General features: G+C 35.3%; 1 protein-coding gene across 4 annotated transcripts in view; it reads right to left on the bottom strand.

The window, feature by feature from the left end:
• The window catches only part of LOC134212243 (uncharacterized), a 28,762-nt gene extending 16,608 nt beyond the window's left edge, over positions 1 to 12,154 (bottom strand). The window contains exon 1 of one of the 4 annotated variants that reach the window (XM_062689909.1): positions 11,988 to 12,154. Coding sequence is in view for 1 of the 4 variants with exons in the window: in XM_062689908.1 (XP_062545892.1) it covers positions 11,244 to 11,252 (9 nt within the window). In the remaining 3 variants the exon portion in view is untranslated. Of the gene's footprint in view, positions 1 to 11,243; positions 11,268 to 11,547; positions 11,702 to 11,987 lie in introns of those variants that run through there. The other 3 variants (XM_062689910.1, XM_062689911.1, XM_062689908.1) reach the window with 3 other exon arrangements.
• Positions 12,155 to 12,378: the final 224 nt, after the last annotated feature.

Here is a 12,378-nt window from a genome sequence, read left to right as displayed (position 1 = left end):
TTTGGAAATGCTACCCACAAAGCAAAAATTCATATTGCTCGCATCCCACATTGGTACCTTGGTTTTGATTTGGTAGGGGAAGAGGCCCCAAAACGCCCCCCCGATGCAAAACGCCTTTTGTGGTTTCCCTCATATTTACCGTCATTAATATGTCCGTAACAAAACTAGATCTAAAATTATGTAGGATAGGCGAAGAAAAATTCAAAATAGTGCATGGGAAGGTCGGAAAAACCGAAAATTTCCACATTTTGAAGAAACATCTAACATTTTGGCGAGGCAAAACGCCCTAGTGGCAATAACCTACAAAGTACTTGCGTCTCCACGGACTATCCATACTAGAATGCTGATTCGCCTACGCGTGGTACTTTGTTCCCTAGGAGCCGCTAGCTGAAAGGCGTTTTGCCTCATGAGTTTTCCGGCAACAAAATATCATCACTTTTTGGAAATGTGAATATTATCAATATGATTGAGATTTTTGACAATTTTTGAATGGCATCAACTAGCTATCTTGTTTAACTGATGCATAATGTAAAAATACCCATGAATAGCGTTACAAAAAAGACAATAGAGCAGTGTTCGCTTAGCTAGGGCATATTGCCCCCCTTCCCCTACATTGATTTTTTGAAATAATATAAAAAATGAGTTCGCGTTAGATTGAAGAAATTATAAAAAAAATCCAAAGCTTCGTATTTTTTTTTTCTATTTCAATTGATTGTGGATTATATTTGGATTTGATTTAGATTTAATTTGAATGCGACTTGGATTTGGTTAGGGTTGGATTTGGAATGGATTTAAAATAGAGTTGGATTAAAATTGGATTTGATTGAGATTTGAATTTGACTTGAAGTGGATTTGAAATGGAATTGAAAAAGATTTTGAATTTCGGAGACCAGCCAGCCTCGGGCTGAAAGTCTCTCTAATAAAGACACAAAAAAAAATTGATTTTATTTGACGAGCTCGGTGGTCTAGTGGCTTCCGCTTCTGCCTTATAAGCAGGAGGTCGTGGGTTCAATTCCAGGCTCGTCCCTTTCCTACTTTGTATTTCTATCTTAGTTCTTTCTGTATTTCACGTTATACCAAAACGATTCCTACTGTTATAACCTTTCACGCAATCCCAAAACCTCCCGTGGCACCTATGAGAGGTCGTAGAGTTCTCTGCATCTTTCTTAAGTAGGTGTCCAACAAACCATCCTTCCCCTTCCTCAGCATTTGCAAGGACGTGGCCAGGACAGATCTCGACTATTGGAGAGTGCATTGCTTCCATCTAAGAGTTAGTGATTAGTCCCAAATCAATATCTGTGGTAACGGATGAAAGTGATGCTACTCTCATACAATAGTCTTGGCTTGTACCACCTACGAATTTGTGCGAACTGCTAAATGCTAATGCTAACGCTTAAAAAAAATTGATTTTATTTTAATTGGATTTGGGTTGGATTTAGATTGGATTTGGATTGAATTTGGATTGTATTTGATTGGGATTGGAATTGGATTCGAATTAGATTTGGATTGGATTTGAATTAAATTTGGATTGGATTTCAAATGGAATTGAATTATCTGGATGTGAATTGGATTCGGATTTGGATTGGATTTGGATTGGATCTGGATTGAATTTGGATTGGATTTGATGTGAATAGAATTTGAATTGGATTTGGATTGGATTTAGATTTGTATTTGGATTGAATTTGAATTGGATTTGAATTAGATTAGAATTTGAGTTGTATTGGATTTGAATTGGATTTGGATTGAATTTGGAACGTTTTTAGATGGAATTTGGATTGAATTTGGATTTGAATTAGATTTGGGTTGGAATAGGATTCGAATTTGATTTGAATTGAATTTGAATAGGATTTGTATTGGATTTGATTCAGATTTTGAATTAGAATTGAATTAGATTTGGATTTTATTTAAATTGGTTTGAATTTGGATTGGATTTAGATTGGAATTGCATTAGATTTTGAATTGAATTCACTTAGATTTGGATTTGGATTTGAATTGGATTTGGATTTGGATTGGAGATTGATTTGAATTAAATTTAGATTTGATTTGGATTGGATTTAAATTGGATTAGGATTGAATTTAGATTGGATTTTTATTAAATTTGATTTAGATTTGGATTTGAATTTGGGTTGGAATTGGATTGGAGTTGAGTAAGAACTTGAATAGGATTTGTATTGGATTTGATTCAGATTTTGAATTGGAATTGAATTAGAATTGGATTTGATTTAGATTGGATTTGAATTGGATGTGGATTGAAATTGTTTCGGATTTGGATTGGAGTTGAATGAGAATTGAATTTGATTTGGATTGAATTTGTATTAGATTTGAGTTAGATTTGAATTAGACTTAAATTGGATCTGGTTTGAATTTGGATTGAAATTAAATTAAATTTTGATTTCGATTTGATTTGAATTGGATTTGAAATGGAATTGAATTAGATTTTGATTTTATTTTAATAGATTTGGATTGGATTTAGATTGGATTTGGATTGTATTTGATTGGGATTGGAATTGGATTTGAATTAGATTTAGATTGGATTTGAATTGAATTTGGATTGGATTTCAAATGGAATTGAATTATATCTGGACGTGAATTGGATTCGGATTTGTATTGGATTTGGATTACATTTGGATTTGAATTTGATGTGAATAGAATTTGAATTGGATTTGGATTGGATTTAATTTGAATTTGATTTGAATTAGATTTGAATTTGAGTTGTATTGGATTTGAATTGGATTTGGATTGAATCTGGAACGCTTTTAGATGTAATTTGGATTGGATTTGAATTTGAATTAGACTTGGGTTGGAATTGGATTCGAATTTGGTTTTAATTGAATTTGAATATAATTTGTATTGGATTTGATTCAGATTTTGAATTGAAATTGAATTAAATTTGAATTTTATTTAGATTGGTTTGGATTTGGTTTGAATTTGGTTTGAATTTGGTTTGAATTTGGTTTGAATTTGGATTGGATTTGGATTGGAATTGCATTAAATTTTGAATTAAATTCACTTAGATTTGATTTAGATTGGATTTGAATTGGATTTGGTTTTGGATTTGGATTGGAATTTGATTTGAATTAGATTTTGATTTGATTTGGATTGGATTTAAATTGGATTAAGATTGAATTTAGATAGGATTTTTATTGAATTTGACTTAGATTTGGATTTGAATGTGGGTTGGGATTGGATTGGAGTTGAATAAGAATTTGAATAGGATTTGTATTGAATTTGATTCAGATTTTGAATTGGAATTGAATTAGATTTGGATTTGATTTAGATTGGATTTGAATTGGATTTGGATTGAATTTGTTTTAGATTTGGATTGGAGTTGAATAAGAATTGAATTTGAATTGGAATGAATTTATATTGGATTTGAATTAGATTTGAATTAGACTTAGATTGCATTAGATTTTGATTTGAATTGATTTAGATGTGGATTTGATTTAGATTGGATTTGAATTGGAATTTGATTTGAATTAGATTTGGATTTGATTTGGATTGGATCTAAATTGGATAAGGATTGAATTTAGATTGGATTTGGATTGAATTTGATTTAGATATGGATTTGAATTGGAATCTAATTAGATTTGGATTTGATTTAGATTGGATTTGCATTGGATTTGGATTGGAATTGAATAAGATTTGGATATGATTCGGATTGAATTTAGATTGGATTTGAATTAGATTTTGATTTGAATTGGATTTGAATTACATTTGAATTTGATTTGAATATGATTTATATTGGACTTGGTTTGAATACGGATATTGGATTTGAATTGGATTTGCATTGGATTTGGATTTGAATTGGAATTGATTTAGATTTGGATTTGAACTCGATTTGGATTAGGATTCAAATTGAATTAGATTCGGATTTGACTTGGATTGGAATTGGATTGAATTAGAATTAGATATGGATTTGAATTGGAATTGATTCAGATTTCGATTGGATTTAGATTGGATTTGGATTGAATTTGGATGGAATTTGAGTTAGATTTAGATTGGGATTGGATTTGGCATTACATCCCCACACTGGGACAGAGCCGCCTCGCAGCTTAGGGTTCATTAAGCACTTCTTATGCCCAGGGAAGTCGAGACAATTTCCGGTCCGATATTGCCTAGACTAGAGGGTCTTGTTCGGGAAATCCCGGGACAAAAATCCCGGGATATCCCGGGATGTAATGCATCCCGGATCCCGGGATTTTTCATGCAAATCCCGGGATTTCCCGAAAATAAAAAATACATGATAACAAAAATATTTAAGATAAATTAATGAATGTATGTTCTGCATAATTGCACCGATTCTAGTTTGTTAGCCCATCGGCTTTTATTTTCCCACATGTCTTATGCTCACTCATACATACAAACATGCACAAGCAAGCAATCACAGATATCTTCTCAATTCGTCGAGAGAGTGATGAGTAACAATATAGGTCTCCTAGCCTTCTGACTATTTTGTTTTTGGAGCGAACATACAGCTGATGAAAATAAGGAATCAGCTTTCCAGATTTCACAATAATCGAAGCGCCATCCGATGTGCGATCAACTGCGGCTACGAAATTGTGTTCAATGTCACAACTCGTTAACAGCTGTTCCACGGATTGCTTTATCTTCTCCGCCGGAAACGATCCGTAAAGCCGAAGTTGTCCCAAGTTGTCGCACCTCGCTATTAATGACGTTCTTCATCGAAGTCCCCCAAGTCCAAGACGATTATGTCGGAATAAAAATGTTCAGATAATGATGACGACGATTGTTTCAACGACATCAATGGTAGTGAAAATCAGATGACGAACTCAATTCGTTCTCATTTGGTAATATCTGAACTTATATTATATTGATTTTCTTAACCAATTGTTGAATTTAATTCAGATTATATAAAACCGATTTTGGAGAAACTTTCAAACGAATCCGAAACATTGTTCGAATTCCAGAGGAAGGATGAAAACCGGTTTAGGGAACAACTTCAACTCGTTCAGGATGTTCTGAAAACTAGTGAACTGTGAAATCGCTCCATAAGAATAAAAGTACGTACATAATCAAAAATTATCTGGATCTGGTTCAATCGATATTCGACGCTCCCTGTTGGGGTGATATCGGAGGCGCTGAAGGGTCGTGACGTAATGTTGTTGACTAGACTTTTTGCTATCTGAACTGAATAGACAGCAAAACCCTTCCACTTCGATTTTGCACGATGCAATTCTAAAACGAGTAGATGAGCGTCGAGACATCAAGAGATGAGATGGCTTCAAAGTAAAGAAAGGTAATTTTCGAATTCTGCTGGATTTTCGATCGCTTCCCGTCACCAGCTGATTAAGTTTGTTTAAGTTCCGATCCACACATCATTTTCTGAATCTGACGGGAACAAGGCTTCATCTCCATAGAAGAGTTGTAAGCTATGGACCAAAAACAGAGAAATGCGTCGTAGCTTGAATAATTTCATCAATAAGGAGCATGCTCTGTTTGAAGTAACTGATGAACTAGTATCGAGTCTGGAGAAGGTTTTCATGGCATTGAAGTCCATTAAAACCACTTCGATTGATATACCCAACCAGCGACTGTTAGATTTTCATACACTTCTGTATAGAACTTACCAAAACCTGTATAAGAACTGGGCATATGCAACATTCTTATACAGATTCGTATACAATATAAGATTACAAACAAAAATTGTATGAAAACCTTGCGAAATTGTAAGGTTCATATAATATTTATAAAAGAATCTAGCGTTTTCGCATATGCCCAGTTCTTATACAGGTTTTGGTAGGATCTTATACAGAATTGTTTGAAAATCTACCAATCCCCGGTTGATCGAGCGGGTGTTCTCTGATTTTAATTCTGAAATAACTAATAAGAATTATTTATTGTCGGATTCAAGCATCAACGCCTTAACATTTATTAAACCGTATTACAAGCAGCCCGGTGGCATCCCGATCTCACACAGTAGGTTTGTTTTACAGCCAACATTGCGCGACCGTATCCCACCGACAGTTTTGTATCCTGAAGAGAATCATATGTGATGTTAGAAAACAAAACACATACTATCATGAGTTTTACACTGAGATGTTGCAAATATGCAAAAACAAAAAAAAACATGGCTGCAAAAACATGGCGTCGTGCCACCCACCGGATTGCAAGCGAGTAGACAAGGGGCGAGTCGTTAGTAAATTGACCTGATACATGTTTTACCATTCTTAAAAATGTAATAAATATATGAAATTGAAATTTGCAAGTATTTTTATTTTTATCCCGGGATCCCAGGATAACGAAAAATTCAATCCCGGATCCCGGGATTTTTTATAGTCCGGGAAACAAGACCCTCTAGCCTAGACAGGCACCGGGAATCGAACCCAGCCATCCTCAGCATGGTCTTGCTTTGTAGCCGCGTGTCTTACCGCACGGCTAAGGAGGGCCCAAATATCGTATACCAAAAGAAGGCCATTGACATCATAAAATTCATTGTTCTCTAATCACCCAACCATTACTTAGATCCTAATCTAAAAGCTCTTATAGATTTGTGAGTAAAAACAGCGTCAAAAATAAGAATCAAGATTTGTTTTACGCGACCCACCATTGGTCAACCCACGACTCCCGTGGGGGTCGCGACCCATAGTTTGGGAACCCATGTTCTACAAGGTTGCGTTGATTGTCCAAGAATCCTGGACCAGATTAGCATTAATGTCTAACCTTGAGCGTTACGCAACACCATAATAAATTTTCGACGCCCAAACTATACTGTCGCTAATCGCAAGTCGAGCACATCTGTATATGGACGCCATGTAAAGATGTGCTCGACTTGCGGTTAGCGGCAGTATAGCCTACATGGAGCTGTTATGGGGCTGCAGAGGGTTTTTTAACCGGGTGGCCTCATTATTTGATTTAAACGTTTCTCGCCAAACGCTTCGTCGACGATTCTCCAGTGTATTTTGGAGACTGGAAAATTGAATTTTTTTTAATTGTGTGTCGATTAGTCTTGACAAATAGATTTATCATTAGAATAAGACCAAACATTATTGGAGCACTAGAATGCCTGTTGATGTGTATAAACCAATAAAGATAAAGATAAAGAAACCAACGAAAAAACAATTCATTCAATCCGGCGCTCCTCCAGAGTGCCTTCGTTATGTCGAAGCTAATCACTCCTAATCACTCCCCACTTTCTTACACATTGCTGGATACTTACAAAACAATAATTTCCAATCAGGAACAATATGGCAGGATCACCAAATGTGGGGCCAGATTCCACCGATCGAATCAATAATTAGTCTGTGAACCTGCGTCGCGACGCGTACAAACCCCTTTGGTTGTCCGATGAAGAAAATGGAAAAAATCATGGACTGCAGCATTTTTGGAAATTATGCTTTCTGTAATGCATATAAATTAATCAAAGCATCTTTACGCATCTTATGCCGGAGAAATAAACCCTATTTCAATGCATATGCTGTTATCAATCAAATAAGCTCCTTGCTGCTTTCGAATAAACTGAACCTCATTTATTAACCTTCCAGCAAGAAGGAGAGGAATATTTCATATAGGTGACCTGCTCCGTTTCCATCTCACTGAACATATATTCATCTCATCGCGAAACAAAGAAATACGCCACAAATTTTGTCGCTTCTTTTTGTTAACATGCGTGCTTACTACCGAAAAAAAAATTACAAACATAAGAAACAAATCAAATTCCTTTTCGATGCTTTGTTTTTCGTGGGATGAATATCGGAGCTTTGAGATGAACTCCAGGAGCAGTTACCCTACTTAATTTTCAGTAACCCTACTTCAACTATTCCTAATGTGTCCATTTAAATACATAATCAAAAATATAAAGACTATGTCTTCGGAGTAATTTTGTTCTCAATCCTACGCAAACAGAATTCGCAAGATTCGCGGATCGCAAGAGAAATAAGATACTACTTGATGGATCGCATACCCAAAAGGTCTTTAAACCTTTTAGTGTTTCAGTTGATTCGGCTAGATGACTCAATTGTTGTATATTAATTGGTCGGAGTTCAGCCAAATCGCACCAAGCGCCATTGAAAAATTAACCATTGTTTTGCCCGAGTTTTCGTGTAGAAGATTAAATTATTCACAAATTGTATCGGAACTCCCTTAGCCCTATAACTGAGGATATCCTACAACAAATGTACGCATGAATAGATCTGAAGTAATTTTCGTTTTACTTTTACGAACAAAACATCACAAGTCAGTCGAAAAGTTGCTTGGTGCGGTTTGGCTGATCCCCGACCAATTGTCCCAAATGGTTAACTAATCAATATTTAGTTGACCAATTTAGCTAGATGACCTTTATGCCCAGTCGAGACCAGCTCGGTGGCACATATCGGTGGTCTAGTGGTTACCGCTTCTGCCTTATAAGCAGGAGGTCGTGGGTTCAATTTCAGGCTCGTCCCTTTCCTACACTTTTGTATTTCTATCTTAGTTCTTTCTATGTTTCACGTTCTACCAAATCGATCCCTACTGTTATAACCTCCCACACAATCCCAATAGATCTCGACTATTGGAGATGGCATTGCTGCCATCTAAGAGATGGTTATTAGTCCCAAATCAAATCATACCATCTACGAATTACATATTTGTGATTATTTCGAATTTCACGGATCTTTCTGCATGTGTTGATAAAAATGAATTAATTTTTTTCAGCACCAGAAAATTTGAAAAAAAAAACGGCAAATTCATGGATTTATTTGAATATTCATGTGGAATACTGTGAATTTCGAGTCTTTATTTTAAAACTTTAAACCATGGCCCGTGCTTTTCCATCTTAATGTCATAAATGAAATTTTTCGAGTTGTGCCGAAACCGTCGATATGTATGTACTGGGAATTTGCTTTCATTACCGTATGAGTTCGAGAAAAAGGGTCTCAGATTTTATGAAAATATTAATTAGAGGATATTAATTTTTATATTAATAAACGAGGATTTTTTGTGAGATAAAATCGTACAATATTGTTTGCGGCTCCGCAAAGTGTTTTGACATTGAGCCTTTATAAATAAATTTGTGAATAATAAAAAATATTCGAACTGAAAAAAATAGCTCGAATTTTTTCACCGTGAAGAAAATTTGTATGAAAAACCCAGATTAATCCACCTACAGTGAGATTTTGACCCTTCCTTAGTTATAAGGATTTTTTTCCAGTCTCCAGTATTTAAAACGAGATAAAACTACTCAGCTTCCCACGGCGATTTACCGTGAAAGTGACAAAATAATTGCCTACCCAAAGGCGGATATCATGGATCGAGTGACAACTCAACGAATGATAACGTACTGTACTTCATGCTGCCTATCTATAAGGAGCTCGTCGGATTGAATAACTATTGTGACATGGTTAGTAACAATCGTAACGCTGGTTGCATATATTGCACTCGTAATTCACAGAGACCTCGATATTAATTAATCCAGAACTAACTAAATCAGTCATTGATCTGAGCGAAACTCAATAGCGTTCAATAATAACATATATTTCGCCTTATGGATGCTTAATTTGGTAGAACTAAACTTGTTCAATACCTTAAAAATGAGCTAGATTTTTATGGTAGTAAATTTCAGAATTTGCACACATACGCACACATACATGCATACAAGTGGTCTATTAGTGTCTCAAAACATGCTCACATTTGCTATCTAGCTTCCACTGAAGACATTTTTGAAATCCCTTTCAATTTTTACGTTTTTGCTTTTCTGAGAAGATTTTTTTGTACATGCTTCTATATGTTCCTCAATTAAAATCATTTGTTTCTTTGAAACAAATAAGAAAAATAGGCATAATTCCATATCACTTCATTTGTTATAATTATATTTTCAATATCAAAGTGAATTTGTTTCAAATATCATACATTTTATTTAATAATTCACGAGATTTCCTGATAGATTAATACGTAACACATCTGCGTAACGCATACAAAGTGAAATTATAGACACTTCCGAAGGAAGGGTCAAAAACCAAAAAAAAACAATGCCTGAACTCGTCGTAACTTTTCACTCAATATTTTTAAGAAAATAATTCTATAAGCTTGAGGTTTTGAAAAATTCAAGATGAACCTTTTTTAACACATATATGGCCGATTTTGTGTGAAATGTTCAACTGTTCCATAAAAGTTCAATTTTGGAAAAATAACTCCTGATTGAAGCATCGTAGAAACAAAGTTTTTTGGTGGAAGTGGAGAATTTATTTTACAAAAGCCGAAAAACATTGCATAAAATCAAGAAAAAAAAATTAAAATTATTTAAGGGAGAGAGTTTTAAAAGATATAATTCCTAAAATTTCTGAATGGTTGATGTTAGTTATGGCTGATGTTAAAAAAAAATCCTAATATCAACTAACCTGGATATTTTCCACAAAAGTGGACATAGCTCAGAAATCAACAAAAAGTAAATCCCTAAAAAATTAGAAATTGAAGAATAGAACTTTCCTGTGGAAAATTTCGTGTAAAATTTTCTTCACTTGGCCTGCTTTTCAACTTAGTATTCTATTTCTTTAGTTATTAATTGAAAGCTTTACTATGCCTGCCATATGAGTATGTATCTTGTATGACAAGTACGATGGGTACACTAGAAGTCATGGAGTCAAGAACCCTGAAACCATCCGAAACGAGAATCAAATTCACCATCTCCGGATTAGACTACCCAAATTTAATATTGCCTTCTAATTTATCTGCAACAAATATAGTGAGGCATTTATTGTGAATTTTTCAAACAATGAACTTATTTGTATATTCCAGAAGGAAAATAAAATTACGTCAATATGTATTTATACCGATTGACAATCAATGATCTTTTAGCCAAAAACATCATCCAAATCTTATTACTTTTCTAGACTCGCAGAAGACAACCATTTTATATATGAACTGTCCGACAAAGTTGTAGAGAAAACATCGTGTCAGAAGTTCACCATACTGAGCATTTTGAAATTCGGTCTCTGAAATGAATTAATGGTAAACTACTAAATGATCGAACCTATATTATTAAATGATGGAAACTATTCTTGGCTATGAGTTAAGGTAATCTTAATATTTACAAGAGAGGACATTGTTGTTGTCAAATAAAATCTAATAAACTTCCAAAAGTAGCAAAATAGTTTAAATCATCAAAGTTGTTTTTCAAGTTGTTCATATTTTGATTAGCTGGTTTCCGTAGTTGGCATACCATGAGAACTTTTTTGTTGACTGCAGGTTAATGAGAAGTATTTATCAAGGTTTGCTAAAGGCAATGAGACAATCATCTTCTAAATACGCACTTTTTTCATGTGTTAAATCACACTAGGTTCTACTGATTGGGAACGCTTCTCAGCTGATAGATTGATAACTCAAACAATATAAGGGTAACAACACTTGCTGAACGTTTTTGACCTTTACACAACGCGTATTACGCGAAAACTGATAATCCCTCGTGTATGATACTAGCGTTCGAGATCGCGAGAATTGTGATGAGTTCATAGGTCATACTTATCAAACTTCACTTGTACAGTAGCACTTGAAAGGCGCCTTGAACACGTTCAATACGATTGGTTCCTGATTTGTATTTATAAATACAAATTATACCTTTTTGATGAATCTATGTAATATGTTCCAAAACTATCACTGAGCTGCAAACACCAAAGTAACTTATCAGAATTCTGTTCAACTTAAGCGGAACACGTGCGGTCTCCTCTTTGGACCAATGCGGACTACACGACCGCCGTCGGAAATCTCTGCGGTTCTAAAGAACAAACACACATCAGTTCCTTGTGCACTGCTAAACACCAAATCAAAACGCACAAAGTTCCACATTCCTGCTTCTCTATTAATTTTCCAACATATGCACATGCACTTACTGCACCATTTGGTGCAATCCGACCATATTACGGGATTTCAACCGAACAAATGTAAAATAACATCAAGAAAAAAAAAACTTCTCAAGTTACACGCTCTTGAAAGACACTTGACTCGACCAATCTTTATCACTTAGCCATTTCGGGTAAAACTGAACCAACCAAACAAACCTTACTCGTTCAAGTCGGATCCTATTTCTGCTGGGGGCAATTTTCGGCTAACACAGCACAGTTAGTGGGTGCGACACTAATGACTTCTGTTCTGAGTGCGGACATAGACGTGTCCGTCCAGTGGAAAAGATGCTAACCGATCGAGCACTGGGAATGGACTGAGAAAAGGATCGATCTACGCTGTTCTAACGTCGCGCCGTAGTGTGCGCGCAAGCGACAGCGGAGAATCATCATCAGGAAACGTGCATCGGCTGCCGCCTGGGAGAAGCTTGCTGTTACTTACATTTTACTGCATGGGTGGTGGCGAGCGATGATCAGAACAACAATGTCCGCATTATCCATGTGCGGGAAAGAGTAACAATTGGAAATTCAGTGGAATAAGGAATAATTC

The sequence above is a fragment of the Armigeres subalbatus genome, chromosome 2 (assembly GCF_024139115.2).
Source record: "Armigeres subalbatus isolate Guangzhou_Male chromosome 2, GZ_Asu_2, whole genome shotgun sequence".
Lineage (NCBI taxonomy): Eukaryota > Metazoa > Arthropoda > Insecta > Diptera > Culicidae > Armigeres > Armigeres subalbatus.
This window is presented reverse-complemented; position numbering and strand designations above follow the sequence as displayed.